The following is a 23,750-nucleotide window of genomic DNA, read 5'->3' as shown; positions in this document are numbered from 1 at the left end:
ATGCTTAACTATTGCTGAAAAAGGCAGGTGGATGCTTAACTAAATGATTTAGAATAGCTTTCCAGGAGAAGTGTCTAAGTATTAGTTGAACTAACAATATGAGGACCTAGTGATTACAGATAGCCCAGAGATGCTATAAAGTGATTACTTGTTACATCTCTTATGTGAAAGGATAAAAGAAATGGAATGTACTTCCACTATAGCCAGATCAAGATGGATTAAGTCGAAAATGTGATTCTAAAGTGTTCTGCGATCACTGCTTGCCAGCTAAATTTCAGAGTAATGTCAATAAGGTTGATAAAGTCATCAAAGTTAGAAAATTGCTAATATAGTAAACACAAATACAAGATGAGCATTGTAAAGTAAGAAAGTTGATAACTTGATGTCGTGAGGCTCTGGGGATTCATGTGATAGATTGAGTACATCAAAGAAAACTTGGGGGTTACACCAATAACGACAAGGTGATGATGAACCAATCTTGACCATGTGGTCATGTTGCCATGCAGACCAATGGAGACCTTGGCAAAAAAAGGTGCTCCAATTTATCCTGAAGGGTCCAGAAAAGTCTGAGAATAGCCTAAAAAGGCCTAGATAGAAGTTGCAAGAAAATCTTCAGACACTTTTTGTTGACTGATTATAAGAATTAAGTAGTGAATAGGTAGGATATAACTTTTTGGTAATGGTTGAACTGATGAAAAAATGTCATTAAATAAGAAGGAAACCTATCTAAATGCACTTTTTGAAAACCCTTTCTCAGTTTCTAGAGATTGTGGAAACTAAAAAAAAATCTAGATTTCATTTTTTATTTTTTTTGAAAACTGAAACCACCCATGGTCACCACCACCACCTCTGTCATCACTGTCGCCACCAACCTGGCAGCCCTCGCAGCTGCCCTCTGGCCACTGCCAGCCCAGCCAAATACAGCCCAAGTGACTGCCAAACAAGTTTTAGGCTTCCATGTTCAAAAAAAAAAAAAAAGAAAGAAAGTGGCTTAGTTTTCATGAAAATTGAAACCTGAAAACTACAAGTGATGCCAAACACAACCAAAGTTTTCTGAGAAATTATGTATCATGATTTACACATGGTCACATTTTATAGGTACCAAATCTAATTGTTACAACAAAGACCAGGTAATCATTATTTTTAATCAGAACTTGGTTTAAGCATCTACTCGTAAAATGGTGAAACTGAGAAATAGAAACATGACAAGATGCACCTTAATATCAAGATTGTAGAGGAAGAAGAATTAACAATGGCCAATAATCTTTAATAATCGAAAAACCCTTTTAGGTCTGGAAACCTTTCATATCTGACTTTACATGAAACAACTCACATTGAAAATACTCAGCTGTATGCTTCATCAACCCAGTAATGTATCAAAGATTATTTTATACTACTAAGATTTTATTCCTTCAGGCAGAAAATAAGCAGTATCAAGTTCATTAAAATCCAATTCCACATACTATCCAAATTCAAATCTTTTATAATGTAGAATAAATCTACTATTAGAATATGCATAGCATATTATTACTGTTCAAACCAAAAACTGTCAAAGCAGCCATCGAAGCTGGATCATCCTGAGCACCTTTGACACATACAATTTAATTTGACTCACCAGATAATCATAACCTGTTTTAGGATAAAAAAGAATCAGAAATAAACCTTCCCCAATCCCCCAAGACTGGTCCTGCACCAGCAGCTCGGGCTTCTCTTCCATCTTCAGTGAACCCATAAGCAATGGTGCCTGTACCTGCAATCAGTACACAGCCATGGAGCTTTCCCATTGTACCACTAGCCAGTGCTGCCACGGAATCATTTTCCACGTAGAACTTCACATGGCTTGGAAATATATCTCTGGTAGAAGGACAGCAAAACTTAGATGTAATAAAATTTTCAATCCCCAAATCATTTGAAAGGTGCAGCAAGGCATGGCTAAATAACATTTCTGAAAAAAATCAAAAATGCTAGAATTTAAACAATGAAAAAGTTAGGATATGTCAAAAGATGCAAGTGGTCATGGATAGATTTATTGACAGCAGAGGATTTCTCAATCATCTTTTAGTTACCAAGATGATGCAAACAGTAAAAACCAGCCCACTCCCAAAGGTGAACAAAAACCAATACAAATACAATGCTATCCCACACCAAATGATCTTCTATTATTGCCCTTTAATTTGTAGACAGATACGTATGAAAAAGAACAAATAATGTTGAATGAGGTATTCAGCCAGTGTAGTCACTGTAGTGAAAGACCAGCAAATCAGGCAGCACATTCAGGAAGGAAAAGGAGGAGGAGGAGAAGGGGGCACGCACGTGCGAGGGGGGGAGGGATGGGCAACATATGCATTTTTAGCACTGTAGATTTCTTACAATCTTTTATACATATTATCTTTAATTGGGCATGTAGTTGTAGCATCTAGTTATTGCTGCTCCAATTTAACAACTGCTTAGTTTGTTACGAGTTATCTAGTAATCTGGCTACAATTAATAACTATATAATCTGTATAATCACATAGACTTAGCTGTGTTTTATACAGAATATTGATTTTTAATCTCGAAAAGGAAAAATATATTAGGATTTTGTTTGAAAATGTGAATGCAATGTTTTAAAGACAGGGATAATTTGCTGCATTATAATAGATCAATGCTTCACTTGTTCCCCTAAATTATCAAAAGGAGTAAATTTCAAGGATTGGCAACTCAAGCCAGTAAAAAGACTAAGAAAAGTAAGCCAGCTCAACAACCATAACCAACTTCTATAATCATTTTTTTTGTAAATCCAAAGGGTGAAAATATAGAGACTTGTTATAAGGTCAAGAATCCAAATGAATCTCCACAAGATGCAAACTGCAGGATAAGTGGTCCTCAAGTACTTGTAGAAAACTGAAAGCCATTGTCATACGAACGGAAATATGTTTTTCCAACATCTTTAGTTACTTTCACAAAGTTTAATAAAAAAAACCATCAACATATTTAATTCCATCCTTGTATTAGATAAAATTCCATGAATGGATATTCAAAATCCACTTACAAAGTTAGATTTCCAAATATGATATTTTTTCCAGTATTCCTCAAAATGTTGACTAGCAAATGTTTCAAAAGTTATAAAACCCCAACCGTCACGAATATCCTTTGTCATCTGAAAGTTAAATTTCCATTCAGAAAAATGTGTTCTTTACAAATATGATTAGCAAATGTACGACCTCAGATAAAAAAAAATTGAAAGTAGGCAAAAGTTATTTAATAAGTTTATAGAAAGAAGATTTATTTAACACTCTTCAGTCTGGTTGTCCGATACTTTTGACTTGGTAAAGCAATTTATTAAACAACTATGATAACAATTTAACTAAAGCAACATTGAGAATGGACCAACTCTGGCAGCAGGGAGGAAATTATCATAAAATAGAGAGCAGAACTATAAATCCCCTCATATAACTGAAAGTAGCATTTTTATTTAAAAGAATATGCAACGTAGTAAATTTTGATGTCTTAGTTTTCGAAAGCCATCCCGTTGGAATGGAGAAGGCAAAAATTTTACAAGAATCTAGGACTGCAAAAGAATTAAAGGATTTAATTTTAAACAGTTCTGTCGCTTCCCAGAAGTTAAGGGACAGACCTTAGCCAATCCAGTATTCTCTGTTGATCTGTAGGATGATTTACACCAGATACAGCTAAGCAAACTGCCTGAACAGCTGCACGACTAGAGCAAGCCTTTGAAAGGGCTTCAGCCATAACCTCCTCTAGGGTCTTCCTAGCTGCAGTTTCTGCAGAACTCAAGATAAATACAACCCTTTCAATGTTCATCAGTTTAACAATAAAATTTATTAACTCAAGGTCAGATTCTTTACATATATAGACATTATTCTGCCAATTATGTGGCTAAACTAAAAAGTATAAGAAATTTAAATCGGTTAATTAGATGATATTAGCAGTTCACTACTATGCTACCAAAAACTGAAAAGAATCATCAAAGCACGCAAAATATTTATCTTCAGACATTTATTATGAACTGTTAGATATTTTTTCCATAACCATTAAGCAAGATAAATTAAATCATCATATTAAGTTTAACTTTGTGAATCTGACTCTTCTTAAAATCTTCTAATCAAATGTATTTCCCTCACAATAAAAGATAAACAGGATTAAACTTGCAGTTTTAAAACAAGTTAACTGAGAGAGAATTCAGGACCTTCAAGAGCATTTAAGCATCAACAGCTGAACAACATTTGCTAAAGTTGTGAGAGGAGGTTGTGTGCGTGATGGGAGGGGGCGGGTGCTCTTTCAGATCTATTGCACAACTTTCCATTATACTGTTTACAATACTTAAGGGCACATTAGAATAAGAAGGAAGCCACCTACACAAGTTTGTAGGATTTAATTGTTCTCCAAAAGTAAGGCCCAATCACTAACGAGTCACCTCCCACACATCCACTAATTATATTCTTCTATCAAATTGTAGCTCCAAGCACCATCAAACAAACGGAAAATTGTCAAGTTTGAATCATGCAACCATATAAACAACCTAATTTTGTCCTCTCTCTTCCCATTGTCAACCTAATTACCACCTTCTTTATTACTCCTCCAGCTATAAAGAAACAACAAACATGGCATAGCCAAAAGGTGCCTAAATTGCAAAATCTGTCAATAACCATGAACTTGTGTCGGAATAATATGATATCCAATTCCAGGTGATGTATAATGTATATGGTGACATCAACCACACATCAGACCAAGGTCCGCCGTACCGGGTCCGGTAGGCGTACCGGTTGCCTACCGGACCGGTACGGGCCGGTTCGTACCGTGCTCCGGGCGGTACGAACCGGGAAGCTCTTCCCCGCCGGAACCGGGGAAGAAGAAGAGAACCAGAGAGAACGCGGGGAAGAGAGGGAGAGAGCCCACCTTCGGCCGCCATCGGAGAGCCGCGGAGGGGCGGCGGAGCCCGCGGGGGCGCTGCGGAGGCCGCAGCCGCATTTTTTAATTTGGAAATTTTAAGTGAAGTCGGCAAATCGGTTGTCGACTTCACTTAAAAATTCCCAAATTAAAAAATTTAAAAAACACGGCCGCGTTCCCTGTTTCTTTCGAAACAGTGGACGCGGCCGCGGCCGCGGCCTCCGCAGCGCCCCCGCGGGCTCCCCCGTCCCCCGCCGGGCTCCGCCGCCCCCCACCGGCCTCCGACGCCCCTCCGCGGCTCTCCAATGGCGGCCGAAGGTGGGCTCCCTCCCTCTCTTCCTCGCGCTCTCTCTTTTTCTCCTCGTCTTCTTCGTCTCCGGCAAGAAACCGGCCTGTACCGGTTTCCACGGCTCCGCCGTACCGGTAGCTGGCCGGACCGGTTTGTACCGGCCCGTACCGGCCGGTACGGGACGGTTCGGCATACGCTGCATCAGACAGTTCATAAGCAACCAACTTTGTGATGTAGTACAGATCTTTTAATGCCCCAGCCACCATACTAGATGATGCATTCAATGCCTACTGCCATGCATCAGACTATTCAAAGTGTAATTTAGTTGATTTGAGTTAAATTTCTCTATGTAGAAATTCAAATTTGAGTCAAATACTAACAGCACCATCAAGTCCTAGCTATTGCAAAGGCCCCTAGAAGCCATAAATACCATATATTCTCTATATAATTTATCATCATGACTAATGGAGCTTTAAATTTCTTCTTAAATTCACTTGTGTCATGTGACATTGTGTGAGAAGCTGTGGTTCGCGGCTATGGTTCAGAAGAAGATACATGTGAGGCCATGATATTTCAAATTTTCAACTGAGGTCCCATGAAGACCAAAGGTAAAGCAAGAATGGTGCGACCTCTTTCTTTATCCTACTACCTACACTGTTTTACATGAACCCCTTAAAGGTCAATTATTTAGCTTCCGCAGCCATTGTTTTATTTTGCTTTCACTTGGTTATAAGCTCTTCTCAGAGCATGAAATCTTGGATCATGCTGCAACAAGGGGGCTCTCATCTCGTACTTGAATCAAAATGCTTGTGACGATTAAACTTTTCCTATCTTATTATATCACAGAAAAATACTCCTCCATATCCCTTTTGCAGCTTGCTTATTCATTGTCTTATTGGTATCGGAACATTAAATACTTTCTTCAAATTTATAGGAATTTGTAGAGCCCAGTAACAAGAAGACCTCTTTTTGAGCTGCTGATAGAGTAAGAAGAGGACATCTAAAAAAATATTCCAACAACCAAGAGAAAGAGAGAGATTACAAGAATATGAGAAGTAAATGGTTCAAAAGGATTCTTATAACCAAGCAAGCAGTGAGAGATCCACAATATCAATAGAAATAAAAGAATAGTTGCAAAAATAAAAGATAAAAATCATCCACCTTGATTAAGCTTTTCTAAGCAAGGATTGGCAAGCCGGACTGAACCGTCCAGTTCGGACCGTACAGAGCTGACCTAGTGAGAAACCGGGTTGGTTCGGCCTATGGAGTTGGTTCCGACCCCGAACCGACCGAAACCGGCCGAAAAAGGTCCGAACTGGACCATACTAGTCAGAACCGGCTTGGAACCAGCCGGAACTAGCTTGAAACTGGTCGGAACCATTCAAACTCGATGTGAACTGGACAATCCGATTCTGAACCAGACCCTCTCAACTAACCTTTCTATGCTAATAAAATGATGTTGGGAAGGCCCGAGAAAGTTTTTCCAACATCATTTGTAAGCGACGGAGAGCTTTCCGCCTTTCCCAACATCCTCACGATGAAAATCACACCGATTCAGCACTTCAGAAGAAAGATTCAAGTCTAAATAAGATGTGTTTCCTCTTTCCAATCTCATTCCCCCATTTTTGGGAGGACTTAAAAAAAATAGCTCAAAAATTGCAAAATAAGATAAAATCATGCCAAAATTTTCGATTTGGGCTTGATTTTATTATATGTTGCAGATCTATGGATGATCTACACGATGACATAAAAATTTTAATTTTTGAATTATATATAATTTTAAAAAATTAAAAATATATTTTTAAATTAAAAAATAAAAATATATATAGAAAATAAAAATAAATAAAAAATAAAATCAGAAGCGTATTTAGGAGCATGTAAGCTACTCTACAACAAAATTTGGTGTCCATTTATTCAAGTGTTGATGTGATCATGTGCACAATGGCTTAGGCCTAAATTTGAAAAAAAAATGAAAAATAAGTAGCATTTGATGCATGCCCACAGGCTTAGAAAAATATATGTAACATCTATTGTTGACTTTTATATAGATCTGAGTTAAAATTAATTTTTTAAAATATTAATATTGTAAAAATTATTTTTAAATTTAAAAAATAATTAAAAATATATAAATAATATCAAAAATTATGAAAAATTAGTAGTACGTATTACATAATTCAAAATTAATTTTTGAAGTAGAAAACATATTTTTCTGAATTTATGATATTTAAACATATTTTTAAATTTAAAAATGTTAAAACTATATAAATATATAAATAAATATGAAAATTTATTATTATTTATTAGATAAATGAGATGTACTTTTTGATGTAAAAAAATTATCTTTATCGTAACGAAATTTTGCTATTTTTAAAAAATTGATAAACTAACGTAGTTGATAAATCTGCAGGAATGAAGCCATCAAGAAAAAAAGAGCCAAATCGTGACATTGGTTGGGATCATGGACAAATGCTTTCAGATTGACATCATTGGAAGTGCAACTAGTGCAATATAGAGTTCAAAGGAGGAGAGGTAACCAGGTTGAAGCAGCGCTTAGCTGATGATTATCCCGACGTATCTATGTATCGGAAATGCATACAGAAGATTCGGCAGCTGATGGAAAAGCACTTTGCTGATTTCAGAGCAGCAAAAGAGAAGGTTTCCAAGAAGAAGGCGGAGGTGGACCACCAAGTGGTAGAGCTACCTTCCTATCACTCCAGGGAGTCGGAGAAGGCGTCCGCTCCAGATGACGAGGAGGCACAGATCCAGACTACCATGCAGGCGAGCCTGAATGATAATGGTAGCAGGATGAGATGCCCAAGCATAGGGGCTCGATATAGGCCCTCATACTCCAAGTGGAGCTTTGGTTCTGCGAGCAGCAGGGTAGATCCAGAGTTCAGGAGGACCTCCTCAGTCACAAAGACCGTCAGCAGAGGCGGTGATCGTATTGCATCTATGCTGGAGGCTTTTAGTAGCAAAAAAAAATCATCCAGAGAATTATACCTTTAGCTGCAATCCATGATTTAAATCCGCATGTCTTTTCCAGCAGAGATTCGAAGCAGCAAAGGGTTGACACAATGCTGAAGAAGGATATGTGGTGAGCTATTGGATCCTGGTTCTACTTCAGTTACATCCCAACAAATATGATGGTCTACCACTTCTATAAGTCTGCCACTTCTGCCATAGAAGCTGTCGGCCCTGATGTAAATTCTTTAGGCCCAAAGGGCATCTACGGTGAGCTTCTTGACAGAAATAAAAAGTTAGAGAAATGGATTATGTTGCTGGTGGTCCAAACCGAGAACGATTGGCACAGCGGTGTGAACGGGATTCCGTCTGAGCTGCCTTGGTTGATGTTGATTGTGCTCCACCTTCCACCGGGAAACCTGCAAGCAAGCCTCGCACCACCACTGGGGTAGTGGGGGCCCTCCGACGATCAAGTCAGAGGAGATTGGAGGAGGAAGAGAGATGATAATAGCAAGCAAGGGAGTGCTCTGGAAGATATTGCTTACCCCCCCTTCTCCCCCCAGCCGCATATATACCTGGCTGGGGGGTCTCTCAGGGGGGTTTGCCATCGTGGGGCGCGATGGAGTGGCTACTGACATGGCCGTTACAGGGCGTCGTGGAGCAGCGCTGGGTACGGCCATGACAGGGCGTAGTGGAGTTCCGCTTTGTACGGCTGATACAGGAGATCGTGGAACAGCATCGGATACAGCCGTTGCAGGGAGTAGTGGAGCAGGAGGCCTCGGCGTGCCTCTGGGAAGCTGCCTGTCGTTATCAAGAGATCTCCGACTCGGGGTCGGAGTGCTGGATCAGGGGGCAGCCGACTCGGGGTCGGGCTGCGGTGCTGAGGATATCCGACTTTGGGTCGGATTGCTAGATTAAGGGGCAGCCGACTCGGGGTCGGGCTGCGAAGCCGAAGATGTCCGACTCGGGGCCGGACTGCTGGATCGAAGGGCAGCCGACTCGAGGTCGGGCTGTGGAGCCGAAGATGTCCGACTCGGGGTCGGATTGCTGGATCAAAGGACAGCCGTAGTCTTCATGGGCGCGCGTGCCGGTCACGTGGAGCATGGCGGCTTAGTTCCCCCGTAACAGTAGCCCCCCACTTCCGAGCCTGGAACCAGAAGGGGAACGGGTGAAGGGAGTGATGCTTCGAGATTGCCGCCATCCCTCGGAGAGGCGCGCGCGCTTCGAGCTTCCCGCCTTCTTTATGGCGTATGGCGGTTGTTGCTGACCTGGCAGTCTGAGGATTTCGGCGGACATCCTTCCTTAATGGTGTCGATTCGCCTTTGGGGCGCGAGCGACCCTTCGGCGGCCAGACGTCCTCTGGCGTCATCGAGGCATCACCCGCCTTTCCGCCTATTTAACCGGGGGCCCTCCCCCGTCCGTCTTCCTCTTTACAGACATTTTCGAGTTTCCCCTTTGCGCTGCCGTTGTTGCCGTCGGACTGTTCGCTTGCTTCTCCTTTGACGCTCTCGGAGCCGTTCTTCCTTCTCTTCCGGTGAGTTACCCCATTCTTCTACTTAGGGCTCTCCATACTTTCTCCTTTTGTACTAGTGTACCCCAGTCGTCCCGGTCTTTCCCCCCTTCTTGTCCCCGTCCTGATCGTAGGTTTATTGGCCATTAGGAATGGGCGAAGTGAGAGCAGACCACATTAAGTCGGAGCTGGTCGCCGAAGACTTAGACAAACTCGTGGCTCGGTACCACCTTCCCGAGGCCTGCAACGTTACGCTCCCGGGGCCTGAGGAGAGGATGTCCCATCCTCCTCCAGGGAAGATCGCCATCAATGAGGGCATTCTCCAGGCCGGGTTCCGCTTTCCCCCTTCGGACTTAGTCGTGCAGGTACTCCGGGGTTTAAGAGTTGCGCCGACGCAACTGGTGCCGAACTCGTGGCGTGCCCTGACGGTCTTCCAGGTTCTCTGCCGCATGCACGAGATTCCCGCTACTCTGAATGTTTTTTGGGAGTTCTACAGCCTGAGTGGCCACCCCCAGGACAAAGGGTGGTGGTGCTTTGCGGCGCGGCGAGGGTGCGGCCTCGTCAAAGAGGCTCCTTCCTCCATTCACGGCTGGAAGGAGCGTTTCTTCTTCATCGATGTAGATCCCTCTTGGGAAATCAGGGCGATCTGGGAGACGCCGATGAAGTCCCCGATCGGCCTATCGAGACTGTCGAGGGAGGAATCCGATGGCTTGGCCGCCTTGAAGGGGTTGGTTGCCGAGGGCCAGCTCCCCCCGGTGGCCCGCCTTATTTCCGAGGATACCTTGGTGAATGTCGGTCTGAGCTCGGTTCCCACCGACCGTGAGCCCGCCACCATTTCTTTTTTGACTCTTTTCTCCTCTTTCGTCTCGTTCTTTCCTTCGGTTTCTCAGCCCTCGACCATCTCGTTCTTGTTGCAGAGATTGACGACGTCATGCGGTCGGACAAGGGACCGGCTGTTGGTAGGTCGTCCCTACTGGAAGCGGTCCGGAGGAGGAAACGAGCTCCTCCGAGCGGGGCCCCGCCGGCGAAGAAGTCCCGCAAGGAGGTGCCTCCGACGCCGACCGACGAGTCCGGGCCCACCGATCAGGGAGACGCCGTGGGCACGGACCGGCAGCTGACGCTGTATCAGCCCTCCGGTGGTGAGACTGCCTCTATTCCGGAGGTATCATCCGAGCCCGCTCGAGACGGACGGGTCGGACGTGATCGGTCCCCGGCCCGGCCTTCGACTCAGCCGGCTCCTGATGATTCGAGGAGGGACGCGCCGAGGCCCCGGCCGAGCGGGGCCCTATCAATTCCTGGAGTGACCCCCGCCCCGAGCACAATCAGCAGGACTCTTCCCCAGGCGATGGATAAGGGTAAGGCTGCAGAACAACCATCCGGCTCCGGGGAGAAATCGGGGTCGGCCTTCACTACCGATGGCGCCCGAAACCTCATCGAAACAGTGCTGCTGGAGAAGGACCGTCGGCGGGTCCGGGAGTTGGGGGTCTCTGACGTCGGGGCTGCCAGCTGCGTCTGTCTCATGTCGGTGAGTGTTCTTCTGGCCGCTTTTCACCATTTATTAGCTCTGTTGTTCTCCGCCTGACGCCCTCACTTTTCCTATCTCTTAGCTCGCCCAGTACATGATCCGTCTAGAGGAGTGCTACAAGGAACAGGCGGGGCTTCTGGCGAAGGCCGAGGACCGACTGAAAGCAGTGGAAGAGGGAGGCCAGGCTGTGGCGGGCAGAACGACCGGGGACCTCGAGGCGAGGCTCCGGGAGGCCGAAGAGCGGGCACTCGGCTTCGCCGCCCTCGAGAAGCAACTGTTGGAAGCTCGGGAGCAACTCAAAGTCGCCTCGGGCCTCGAAAGCAGGGTTAAGAAGGCGGAGGAACGAGCTGAAAAGCAGTCCCGGAAGGTCGCGGACTATCGAGAGAGGTGGGAGAAGGCTCAGCGGTCTGCCGACAGCGCCCGCAACCGAACCCGGTCTCTTGAAGCCAAACTGGGCGAATTGGAGTCAGCCTTGGAGAGGTCCCGCGTGAACGACCAAGAGCTCCGTTCGCGCCTGGAGGAAGCTGAGGCCGCTCGCACTGCTGCCGAGGCGAAGCATAAGGAGGCTCAGGCTAATCTGCTGAGGGTCTCCTCCGAGGCTGAAGACCGGATTGTGGCGAAGGTCTTGGAGGCTAAGGCTCAGATTACGGAGCGAGCAGAGGCGACGCTGGCCGAGAAGAGTGCGGAGATCGGGCGCCAGGCGGTACAGGCTTATCGTCAGTCCGCCGAGTTCACCCGTGATATGTCGGAGGCGGTACGGGCCTATCGTCAGTCTGACGAGTTCGTCCGTGACGCGTCGGACGCGGGGTCCGAATCCTTCATCTTAGGCTTCGAGGAGGGCCTGGCAAGGGTGTCGGCTAAGTACCCCGAAGTTGACCTGAGTGGGATTTCCCTTCTCGACTCCTCTCCGGCGCCATCGCCTGCTGATTCTCCTACCGCCTCCCTACCCCCTGCGGACGAGCCCGACGCTCCCGACCCGGGGGTTCCTCCGAGCTGACCTCTTGTACCTTTCGTTGTCCTCTTTTTTTGTATGTCGGCGTTTTGCCAAATTGTATGGGCCTTGGCCCTGAAACAATGAAAATTAATACAAGTCGAATGTTTCTTCATCTCGCTTTCGTCCTCCTCTTTTTTTTTCTTTTTAACTCTTGGCAGCGTCTTGCCGACTCCTGACTCTCGAAGTTCTTCCGGCCCTAAGCCAGGCATCCGAGGGTTAGGCCTCAGGAAATTCTTCCGGCACTAAGCCAGGCGTCCGAGGGTTAGGCCTCAGGAAATTCTTCCGGCGCTAAGCCAGGCATCCGAGGGTTAGGCCTCAGGAAATTCTTCCGGCACTAAGCCAGGCATCCGAGGGTTAGGCCTCAGGAAATTCTTCCGGCACTAAGCCAGGCGTCCGAGGGTTAGGCCTCAGGAAATTCTTCCGGCGCTAAGCCAGGCATCCGAGGGTTAGGCCTCAGGAAATTCTTCCGGCACTAAGCCAGGCGTCCGAGGGTTAGGCCTCAGGAAATTCTTCCGGCGCTAAGCCAGGCGTCCGAGGGTTAGGCCTCAGGAAATTCTTCCGGCGCTAAGCCAGGCATCCGAGGGTTAGGCCTCAGGAAATTCTTCCGGCACTAAGCCAGGCATCCGAGGGTTAGGCCTCAGAAAATTCTTCCGGCACTAAGCCAGGCATCCGAGGGTTAGGCCTCAGGAAATTCCTCCGGCACTAAGCCAGGCATCCGAGGGTTAGGCCTCAGGAAATTCCGCTCGTCGGTCGGCCAAGGCTGGCGCAAGCCGAGGCGACCGGTCGGGGCTTCAGGCTAGTCTGGTCCCGGGATGGTCATCGGGTTAGCCTGGCATCCGAGGGCCGAGCCTCGGGGATTCCGCTCGTTGGTCGGCCGAGGCTGGCGCAAGCCAAGGCGACCGGTCGGGGCTTCAGGCTAGTCTGGTCCCGGGATGGTCATCGGGTTAGCCTGGCATCCGAGGGCCGAGCCTCGGGAGATTCCGCTCGTTGGTCGGCCGAGGCTGGCGCAAGCCAAGGCGACCGGTCGGGGCTTCAGGCTAGTCTGCTCCCGGGATGATCATCGGGTTAGCCTGGCATCCAAGGGCCGAGCCTCGGAAAATTCCGCTCGTTGGTCGGCCAAGGCTGGCGCAAGCCGAGGCGACCGGTCGGGGCTTCAGGCTAGTCTGCTCCCGGGATGATCATCGGGTTAGCCTGCCATCCAAGGGCCGAGCCTCGGGAAATTCCGCTCGTTGGTCGGCCAAGGCTGGCGCAAGCCGAGGCGACCGGTCGGGGCTTCAGGCTAGTCTGCTCCCGGGATGATCATCGGGTTAGCCTGGCATCCAAGGGCCGAGCCTCGGGAAATTCCGCTCGTTGGTCGGCCAAGGCTGGCGCAAGCCGAGACGACCGGTCGGGGCTTCAGGCTAGTCTGCTCCCGGGATGATCATCGGGTTAGCCTGGCATCCAAGGGCCGAGCCTCGGAAAATTCCGCTCGTTGGTCGGCCAAGGCTGGCGCAAGCCGAGGCGACCGGTCGGGGCTTCAGGCTAGTCTGCTCCCGGGATGATCATCGGGTTAGCCTGGCATCCAAGGGCCGAGCCTCGGGAAATTCCGCTCGCTGGTCGTGCACCTGTCGCTCGCCGCCCGACGGGATTTTTCCATGGCCAGCTGCGATTGTATTTCTCCTCCTCTCCAAGCGTCGCCTGGGGAACACCAGATGGGCATTAAGTGCTAATTAAGGGGTTACCTGGGAAATCGGATCGCCAGTTGCTGCTTGCGAGGAGTGTCAGTTAAGCGGCCGCGATGCGCGCGTTCTTCGAGGCGGATGCGGCCTGGGCGCGAGCGGAGATATGTGGACCTAGGGGTACGTGCAACCCGGAGTGTCCTGCACAAAGAATGCGATTAAGGAGAATGACGCTTAGGAAATCGCGGGAAGATACGCCTCGAGAGCCAGAACGGCTTCGGATTCAATGCGTCCGCATTTATGGGAGCCACCCGCATCGGAACGACCGGGGGGCTGCAGTTTGGCTATAAATACAGATGCAGGTGCGATGGAGTTTGCCAAGCCGGAGCTGTTCAAGTTGCCATGGATCGTGGACCTTCTCTCTGGCGCATGGCTGAGAGACTCCTGCCGAAGGAACGGGAGGCGCGCCCCTCGCGACTTCAGCCAACTAGCCGTTTCATCTGGGATCAGCAAGGAGGGTCTCTCCGGCGGAACTCCGCTCTAGGCGTTTCATCCGGGATCACATCTCCCCTCCTTGAAGTTCAGCCTCCCGATTGAGCTCCGCACCAGGTGCCTGATCCGGGACCGCGCCTCCATATGCTCTTCCCCCGTGTATTCCTTCTCTCCCCTAACACTGGGGAGGACCGGAATATCCCTTGGAGGTGGCGTTCCCCTGGAGGCAGCGGGAGCTTCGTCGGCGGCGGCTCCTCATCCTCTTCGTGGGGCGTGGATGGCGCCTCCGGTTGGAGGCAGTGTGGACTTCTCCTTCGTCCACTTCTTCTTCATCCGCGCCGGCTCTTCGTTTCTTTCGTGAGACGCCGATGGCGCCTCCGGTTGGAAGCACCCACTTCCGACGGGATTGCAACCGCTTCAGATGGAGGTTTCGGGATCCCAGATCTTCAGCTCCTCGGAGTCTCCACCTCTTCTTTACTTTCTTTACACCCTAATTCCCCTCTGGGAATTCCTTGTAATCACACGAGCACGCCGTTGTAACCAGAAATTATTGAAATGCAAAATGTTATACATTTTTGAACTGTCTTTCTGGCATCGTCGTTCTACTGGTAATACATCCGCAGGTTAGCGGAATTCCAGCTCCTTAGAATTTCTCGACCATCTAGGGCCTCCAACTGGTAGGAGCCAGGTCGGTTTACCCAGCGAACCTTATATGGGCCTTCCCAATTTGGCGCTAGCTTCCCACCTTCCGCAGGTCGAGATGCTTTAGCTCGCCTTAGCACCAGATCTCCGATTCTGAAAAGCTTCGGTCGGACCTTGGAGTTGTAATATCGGGCCACCCTCCGCTGATACATCGCCATCCGAACCTGCGCCATTTCCCTCGCTTCTTCCAAGAGATCCAGGTTCCCTCGGAGTTGTTCCGAATTGGCCTCGGGTCGGTGCGCGGCCACCCGAGGTGAGGGGAGTCCGAGCTCCACGGGGACAACGGCTTCCGTGCCATAGGTTAGGCTGAAAGGCGTCTCCCCGGTAGGGGTCCGATGCGTGGTCCGATACGCCCAAAGGACATTCTCGAGTTCTTCGACCCAAGCTTGCCCCGTCCGACCGATTCGCGCTTTGATTCCTTGGAGGATTGTCCGATTTGTGACCTCGGCCTCGCCGTTGGTTTGGGGATGCGACACAGATGTGAACCGATGCTCGATCCCGAACTCCTCGCAGAAGTCACGGAAATGCTTGTTGTCGAACTGTCGCCCATTATCCGAGATGAGGACCCGAGGTACCCCAAATCGGACAATGATGTTCTTCTTCACGAACTTCCGGACTTGCACCTCCGTGATAGTGGCCAGCGGCTCTGCCTCCACCCACTTGGTGAAGTAGTCGATTGCAACAATCAAAAATTTCCGCTGAGCTGAAGCGACGGGGAATGGTCCGAGGATATCCATTCCCCACTGGGCGAAGGGCCAGGGCGCAGTGATTGGTGCCAAGGGGACAGAAGGGACTCTCTGGACGTTGGCGTGGCGCTGGCAGGCGTCGCATTTCCGCACATGATCCTTTGAGTCCTCCAACAAGGTAGGCCAATAATAGCCTTGCCTCATGATCTTATGCGCCAAGGACCTAGCCCCCAGGTGCGATCCGCAGATGCCTTCGTGGACTTCGCTGAGGGCGTAGGCCGCTTCCGAGGGGCGGAGGCACCTTAAGAGGGGGGCGGTGAACGAGGTCCGATACAGCCTCCCTTCATAGAGTACGTAGTGGGCGGACTTCATGACGAGTCGCCGAGCTTGATCTTCGTCCTCTGGGAGGATTCCTTCGGCGAGGTAGGCGACGAGCGGGTCCATCCAAGATGGCTCCGGATCAATCGCCATCACCGCTCCGGCCTCGCCGATGCTCGGGGCATCCAGGGTCTCCAGGTAGATCGCCCTCGACAAGTTGTGCGCGTCTGCGCCCACCAAGCGGGACAGCCTGTCGGCCCTGGCATTTTCGCTTCTTGGGACCTGCTGAATGTCAACACTGCCGAGGTCGGGAATGAGTGCTTGCACCTTCCAGACATAGCTCTGCATGGTCGGGCTCCGAGCCTCGAACTCCCCTCGGACCTGCCCGACCACCAGCTGGGAGTCGGTGAAGACCTTCAAACGCCGGATGCCGAGCTCCTTGGTGAGTTTGAGTCCTGTGACTAGGACCTCGTATTCCGCCTCGTTGTTGGTCACTGGAAATCCGAACCTCAAGGCATACTCGGCTATCACTCCATCGGGACTGGTAAGGACCAGCCCGGCCCCTCCACCTTCAGGGTTCGACGACCCATCAATGTGAAGCGTCCAGATTGGGAGGTCGAGGCTGGGTGTTTCCGGCGGCCTAGGTTCCGCCTCCTGCACAGTGCACTCAGCGAGGAAGTCCGCGAGCACCTGGGCCTTGATGGCGGGTCGGGGCTGGTAGCGGATGTCGAACTCACCAAGTTCTACCGCCCACTTCACCAGCCGTCCCGCATTCTCAGGATTGCTGAGGATCTGCCGCAGTGGTTGATCGGTCAAGAGGGTGACAGAATGAGCCTGGAAATAGGGGCGAAGCCTCCTGGCCGCGGTGAGCAGCGCGAAGGCAATCTTTTCCGCCTTCGTATACCGCGTCTCGGCATCCCGTAGGACCCGGCTGATGTAGTACACGGGCTTCTGGAGCTTTGCCTCTTCCCGAACCAGTACTGCGCTGACTGCGGTTGGGGAGACCGCCAGATAGAGGTAGAGCATCTCCCCCTCTTGCGGCTTGGACAGCAGGGGAGGAGACGCCAAGTACTCCTTGAGTTGGTCGAATGCCACTTGACATTCGGCCGTCCAAAGGAAGTCTTTCGGGCGCTTCAACACCTTGAAGAACGGTTGGCAGCGTTCGGCCGACTTTGCCACAAATCGTCCGAGCGCGGCGACCCTCCCAGCGAGCTCCTGAACCTCCTTCACTTTGGTCGGAGGGGACATATCTTGGATGGCCTTGATTTTGTCAGGGTTGGCTTCGATCCCCCGCTGGTTGACAATGAAACCGAGGAACCTCCCGGCCGAAGCGCCAAAGGCGCACTTCGCTGGGTTCAGCTTCATGCGAAACTTCCGCAGGGTGGCAAAAGTCTCCTCCAGATCCGCGATGTGCTGGTCTGCATGGCGGCTCTTCACCAGCATATCGTCCACGTACACCTCCATGTTCCGGCCGATTTGCCCTTTGAAGATTTTGTTGACGAGGCGCTGGTAAGTGGCGCCAGCATTCTTCAGACCGAAGGGCATTACCTTGTAACAGTACAGCCCCCGGTCTGTTATAAAGGCAGTTTTCTCCTCGTCCTGTGGAGCCATCATTATTTGGTTGTAGCCGGAGAAGGCGTCCATGAAAGACAGCAGCTGATATCCGGAAGTCGCGTCGACCAGTTGGTCTATCCGTGGAAGCGGAAAGCTATCCTTGGGGCACGCCTTGTTCAGGTCGGTGTAGTCGACGCACATCCTCCACTTCCCGCTCGCCTTCCGGACAAGTACGACGTTTGCCAGCCACTCGGGGTAGCTCACCTCCCTTATGAAGCCTGCATCCAAGAGTTTGTCTACCTCCTGGTCGACCACCCGGATCCGATCCGGGGCACAGTGTCTCTTCTTCTGCTTTACTGGTCGGTGGGTCGGGTCGACGTTGAGGGCGTGAGAAATGACCTCCGGGTCGATCCCAGGTACATTGGCCGCCGACCAGGCAAATACATCAGCATTGGCTCGGAGGAATTCCACTAACCTGAGCCGAGCTTCCGAGTCGAGGTTGGCCCCGACCCGGACCGTACGGTCCGGGCGACCCTCTTCAAGGGGAACTTCGATCACACCCTCGGCCGGCTCCCCGTGCCGCAAAGCCACCTCGTCTCTGGCGTCAAGGGACTCGACGCTTAGGGCCTCCACGGGCTTCTTCCCTTTGAGAGTTGCTAGGAAACATTGCCGTGCGGTCGGTTGGTTACCTCGGACCTCTCCAATCCCGGCCGCCGTGGGGAACCGCATTAGCAAATGGTATGTAGAGACTACCGCGCGAAGGGCGTTCAGTCCGGGTCGTCCGAGGATAGCGTTGTAGGCCGAGGGAACACGGACGACCAAGAACCCGAGCCGCACCGTGGCTTCTGCGGGTGCAACGCCCGCAGTCACAGGCAGCTCAATGACACCTTCGGCCGAGATAGCGTCTCCAGTGAATCCTATGAGGGGGGTGGATGTTTTGTGCAACACTTGTCGGGACAAGCTCATCTTTTGGAAGGCCTCGTAAAACAAAATATCAGCCGAGCTTCCACTATCCACAAGAACACGCCTTACATCATAGTTCGCCATAGTGAGGGAGATCACCATGGCATCATCATGGGGGGTCTGAACCCCCTTTACATCCTCATCACAAAAGGTGATTACATTTCCGACCCGCTGCCTCTTCGCGACGGCCACCCCTGATGCTTCCACCGAGCCCCCTGCGTTTCTCACGGGCCGAGAGCAGCCCCCAGTGATGGTGTGGATTACGCCCGCGACGGGTCGATTCTGCTCCCGAGGCTCCTGAGGGGCCGGGTCGGCCGGACGCGGGTCTGCGGGGGGACGTCGGTCGTTTACATATCGACCGAGACGCCCTCGGCGGATGAGAGCCTCGATCTCGTCCCGAAGCTGGAAGCAGTCTTCGGTGTCGTGGCCGTGGTCTCGGTGGTACTCACAGTACGCCCGAGAGGGCCTCCTTCCAGAGATCTTCTTCATCTGTCTCGGGACCGGGAGGTCCTCTCGCCCCTTGATTTCCATGAGGATCTGGGCCCGGGGAGTCAGGAGAGGGGTGTACCGGTTGAAACGTCGGGGCGGAGAACGAGGGCGTAGGGCGCCGTGGTTCCTTGCCGGCGACGGGCTTCTGCGCCGACGTTGAGGCGTCGGGCTCCTCCTCTGGGGTGCCTCTTTTCGCCTTTTCTTTCCGAGCTTTAGAGGGGCCTCGGCGGCCTCCTTGTTCCGGTGGGCGGCTGCCTCCTCGGCGTCTGCATACTGGTTCGCCCGAGACAACAGCTCCGGGAAGCTCCGCGGCAGGCGTTTGTCCAGGGAGAAGGTGAGTCTGCCCTTCCGGAAGCCACGCTTCAGAGCTGAGAGAGCCACCTCCTGGCTCAGGTTCCGGACCTCCAATGTAGCCTTGTTGAAGCGGGTAAGGTAATCCCGCAGGCTTTCTCCCTCGTTTTGCCGGACATCAAAGAGGGAGTCGGAAACCAATCGCCGCCGGCTACTGACGGCGAAATGGCTGATGAAGAGGCGAGTGAACTGGTCAAAGGACTGGATAGAGTCAGCCTCCAGGCCGGCGAACCACGCCCTGGCTGGGCCACGGAGGGTCGCCGGGAAGGCCTTGCAGAGGAGGGGATCTGATGCTCCATGGAGGAGCATAAGAGTCCTGAAACTCTCCACGTGATCCCGCGGGTCCGCCGCCCCGTCATAGGGCTCGATCGCCGGCATTTTGAATCCCGGCGGATTTGGGGTCCGCAGGATCCTCGAGGCAAGCGCCGGTTGGGAGGAGATCTCCAAGTCGGCGAAGGGATCTTTAGAGTGGCCCTTCAGGACCTGGAGTTGTCGGTGGAGATCGTCCACCCGCCGGTCCAGGGAGCGCGACCGATGGGTGGGAGACAAGGAGCACCGAGAGGGGGACCGACTGGAGCGCGGGTTCCTTGAGGACTGGGGGGTCTGGGAACGCGCCCGGGCCTGCCTCTCGTACCCCGCGCAGCTTCGGTGGGACGGTCCCGGCAGAATGGACCGTGCTCGAGAATCTTCCTCGCGCCGGCGCTCCTCCCCATGGGAGAGGAAGGAGCGCGGGTTAAGGAGGACAGGTGAGCGCTCAGGGAGCAGCGGCTCCTGGGCCCGCTGCGGCGCTCAAGACATCACACCCTGCAGGTTCTGCACCGCCTCCGCAAGGGTGCGGACCTACTGGGCTAACTGGTCGAACTGAGCGGCTTCGACCATCTGAATCGGGGGTGGAACGGTGGAGTGTTGCTGAGAATGTGTTGGAGACGCAGCGGCCTCCCGGCCGGAGGCGCGAGAGGCCCCGCGACCGGAGGCATTGGAAGCTCCACGACCACCTCGCCGTGCCATTACGATCGCTCTAAGATTCGGTCCCTTCCTCTAGCGCCAACTGTTGCTGGTGGTCCAAACCGAGAACGATTGGCACAGCGGTGTGAACGGGATTCCGTCTGAGCTGCCTTGGTTGATGTTGATTGTGCTCCACCTTCCACCGGAAAACCTGCAAGCAAGCCTCGCACCACCACTGGGGTAGTGGGGGCCCTCCGACGATCAAGTCAGAGGAGATTGGAGGAGGAAGAGAGATGATAATAGCAAGCAAGGGAGTGCTCTGGAAGATATTGCTTACCCCCCCTTCTCCCCCCAGCCGCATATATACCTGGCTGGGGGGTCTCTCAGGGGGGTTTGCCATCGTGGGGCGCGATGGAGTGGCCACTGACATGGCCGTTACAGGGCGTCGTGGAGCAGCGCTGGGTACGGCCATGACAGGGCGTAGTGGAGTTCCGCTTTGTACGGCTGATACAGGAGATCGTGGAACAGCATCGGATACAGCCGTTGCAGGGAGTAGTGGAGCAGGAGGCCTCGGCGTGCCTCTGGGAAGCTGCCTGTCGTTATCAAGAGATCTCCGACTCGGGGTCGGAGTGCTGGATCAGGGGGCAGCCGACTCGGGGTCGGGCTGCGGTGCTGAGGATATCCGACTTTGGGTCGGATTGCTAGATTAAGGGGCAGCCGACTCGGGGTCGGGCTGCGAAGCCGAAGATGTCCGACTCGGGGCCGGACTGCTGGATCGAAGGGCAGCCGACTCGAGGTCGGGCTGTGGAGCCGAAGATGTCCGACTCGGGGTCGGATTGCTGGATCAAAGGACAGCCATAGTCTTCATGGGCGCGCGTGCCGGTCACGTGGAGCATGGCGGCTTAGTTCCCCCGTAACAGATTACTTTATACAAGAGCAAGTGGTCCATATATGGACTGATGGTGATGTGTGATGATTGGACTGGTCATGCCAAATAGAGCATTATCAACTTTCTGACATATTGTGATACAAAGACTTTCTTCTATAAGTCGGTTGATGCTTCTGATCAAGTGCACGACGCCACGTACCTCCTCAAACTGATGGAGAAGGTGATTGATCAGGTATAAAAGAAGAATGTCGTGCAGGTCATTACTGATAATGAGCTGCAATATAAGATCGTTAGGAAGATCTTGATGGAGCGGCTTTTGGATCTTATGTGTTGCACATTGTATCGACCTCATGTTGATTGACATTGCGAAGATTCGTATGGTGCGGCAAACAGTGGAGACAGCCCAAACCATCACCACGTATATTTATAACGATACATGGGTCCTTTCACTGATGAGAAGCTATGCAGAGAGAGAGATCTTGAGATTAGGAGACACACGATTTGCTATCAACTACGTTGCACTTGATGGCCTTCTTGAGAAGAAAGCAGTTCTATGTCAGATGTTTGTCAGTCTCGAATGGCAGAAAAGTAGATATGCAAGCGCCAGCACTGAAGGGAGCATTGTCAGGACTTGGTGATGAGCCAAAAAGATATTCTAGCAGCAGGCCACAACGATAGTGAAGACTATCAGACCGTTGTATGAAGTGCTTCGGGCCATGGACGGCGATAGGTACCCCCAGATGAGCTTTTTGTATTACATGATAGAGAGAACAAAAATTTAGATCATGGAGGCAGATCCAACGTATGCCCATGAGTACATTGAAATCATTGAGCGGCGGTAGAACTATCAGATGGGTAAGAACTTGCATCTAATAAATAAGCAAGAATATTGAAAATTAGACTGCTCCTGTAGTTGCACAATTTTACTAAGACAATAACGAACTCTATCTGCAGCATATTACCTAAACCCTCGATTTCAGTACACCATAGTTGGAATCGATATGGATGACGAACTTCTAGCCGCTCTATGTAATGTGATTTATAAAATGGAGCCTGATCTAGAAGTCACGGCCCTATGTCTAGAAAAGGTATGTTAACTTAAGTGGCATGTGTAAGTTAATTGGTATCTTCAATTATTAACAAATTACAACACGATTTTTTTCGCAGACCAAAATATTTAAAGAGGATACCGACAGCTTTAGAATTTCGACAGTTGTCGTATGTAAGAAAAGTATGAACTCAGATATATTACACATCAGGAGGACATTTACCTGACATTAGATGGTTACTAATATGATATTATTTTATATGTAATTTCTTCAATATTTTTGCAGTTGAATAATGGATTCATTTTGGTTTGTCCGCGGAAAATCTTAAGTGGATAGCTATCCGGATTCTCTTTCAGACGGTCTCCTCAAGTGGTTGTAAGCGCAAATAGTGCACTTTCGCCCTCATCCACTGCAAGCAAAGAAATTGTTTGACACAGAAGCGCCTCAACGACTTTGTATATGTTCACTACAATCTGAGGTTGACGCTGAAGTGCATTCAGGAGGAAGTGGAGCTAAAGTACACAGATCCAATTTATAGTGCTTTCGCTGATGATGAGGATGATTCTATAATCGGAAGGCTTGTGGGCCAGCAGCATGAGCCGAAGCTTGATGAGCGAGGATCGCCTCCACGACTGACCAGTTTTGTAGCTAGCGAGACTAGAGTCGATGCAGGATAATGGATAGAGAGTAATATTCTATGCATCCTTCCAGCTAATCAGCCACAGCCATAGGAGCGTCGATCACCACATGACTCCTTGTTCGAGACATCTTCTCAGACATATGATCGAGAAATGCTTAGACGAGGCTACTACGCTATCCGGTCGACTCGGTCAGGAGGGCAACATACATCCTCCTAACATAGCCAGGTCAGAGAGGGGCATGAAGGATAAGCAAACAGCGAGTGGCACGAAGTGCAAGAAGGCGACTAAATTATGGATACAGATTCCTATTCAATTATTGCACCTTAAGATGGGAGGTCACTGTTATAATCCTTGCTTATTGCATGCCAAATAATCTCTGCAATATCTTCAGGATGTTCGATTCCACATTTTTCAGAAAAGGCAACCAGCCTGAAGACTGGTCTGTTATGTTTTGCAACTACAGTTGATGAATTTTTGGTCTGGGATTCTAATTTCCCTCTCATGGCTCACATGATGTTTTATTCTTAGGGAACTGGGCTGTAGAGAAAGTAACCAGGCATTCCAGCCTGTTACTTGTAAATAAAAAGAAAAAGGAAAAAAAGTGATCATACTGCTTACGGTTTAAACTCCATGTTTTGCCCTTTCCCTTGGATCTTGACCATGTTTGTTCAAGTTTCGTTATGGTTATTTTCCTCTTCCACTTGTTTCTCAAGATAGCAATAGTTCCCTTTCATCAGCCTAAAAATTATAAAAAGAAAAAAAGAAAAGAAAGAAAACTCACCTATATTTCAAATGATTGGACAGAAGCATTGTGATTTAATCTAGTTTCACCATATTGCTCCAT

General features: G+C 50.2%; 1 protein-coding gene across 1 annotated transcript in view; it reads right to left on the bottom strand.

Annotated features, from left to right (window-relative positions):
* Window positions 1-23,750, bottom strand: part of LOC103713830 (N-acetyl-D-glucosamine kinase-like) — a 30,920-nt gene that overhangs the window by 5,631 nt on the left and 1,539 nt on the right. Inside the window, exons 2-3 of the mRNA XM_008800867.4 lie at window positions 3,617-3,764; window positions 1,663-1,854 (exon numbers count right to left, since the gene is read on the bottom strand). Of these exons, the coding sequence (XP_008799089.2) occupies window positions 1,663-1,854; window positions 3,617-3,764 (340 nt within the window). The remainder of the gene's footprint in view (window positions 1-1,662; window positions 1,855-3,616; window positions 3,765-23,750) is intronic.

This window comes from Phoenix dactylifera, unplaced genomic scaffold, assembly GCF_009389715.1.
Source record: "Phoenix dactylifera cultivar Barhee BC4 unplaced genomic scaffold, palm_55x_up_171113_PBpolish2nd_filt_p 000331F, whole genome shotgun sequence".
NCBI lineage: Eukaryota > Viridiplantae > Streptophyta > Magnoliopsida > Arecales > Arecaceae > Phoenix > Phoenix dactylifera.
Note: the sequence above shows the minus strand (reverse complement) of the source record. Positions and strands in the feature narration are given on the sequence as shown.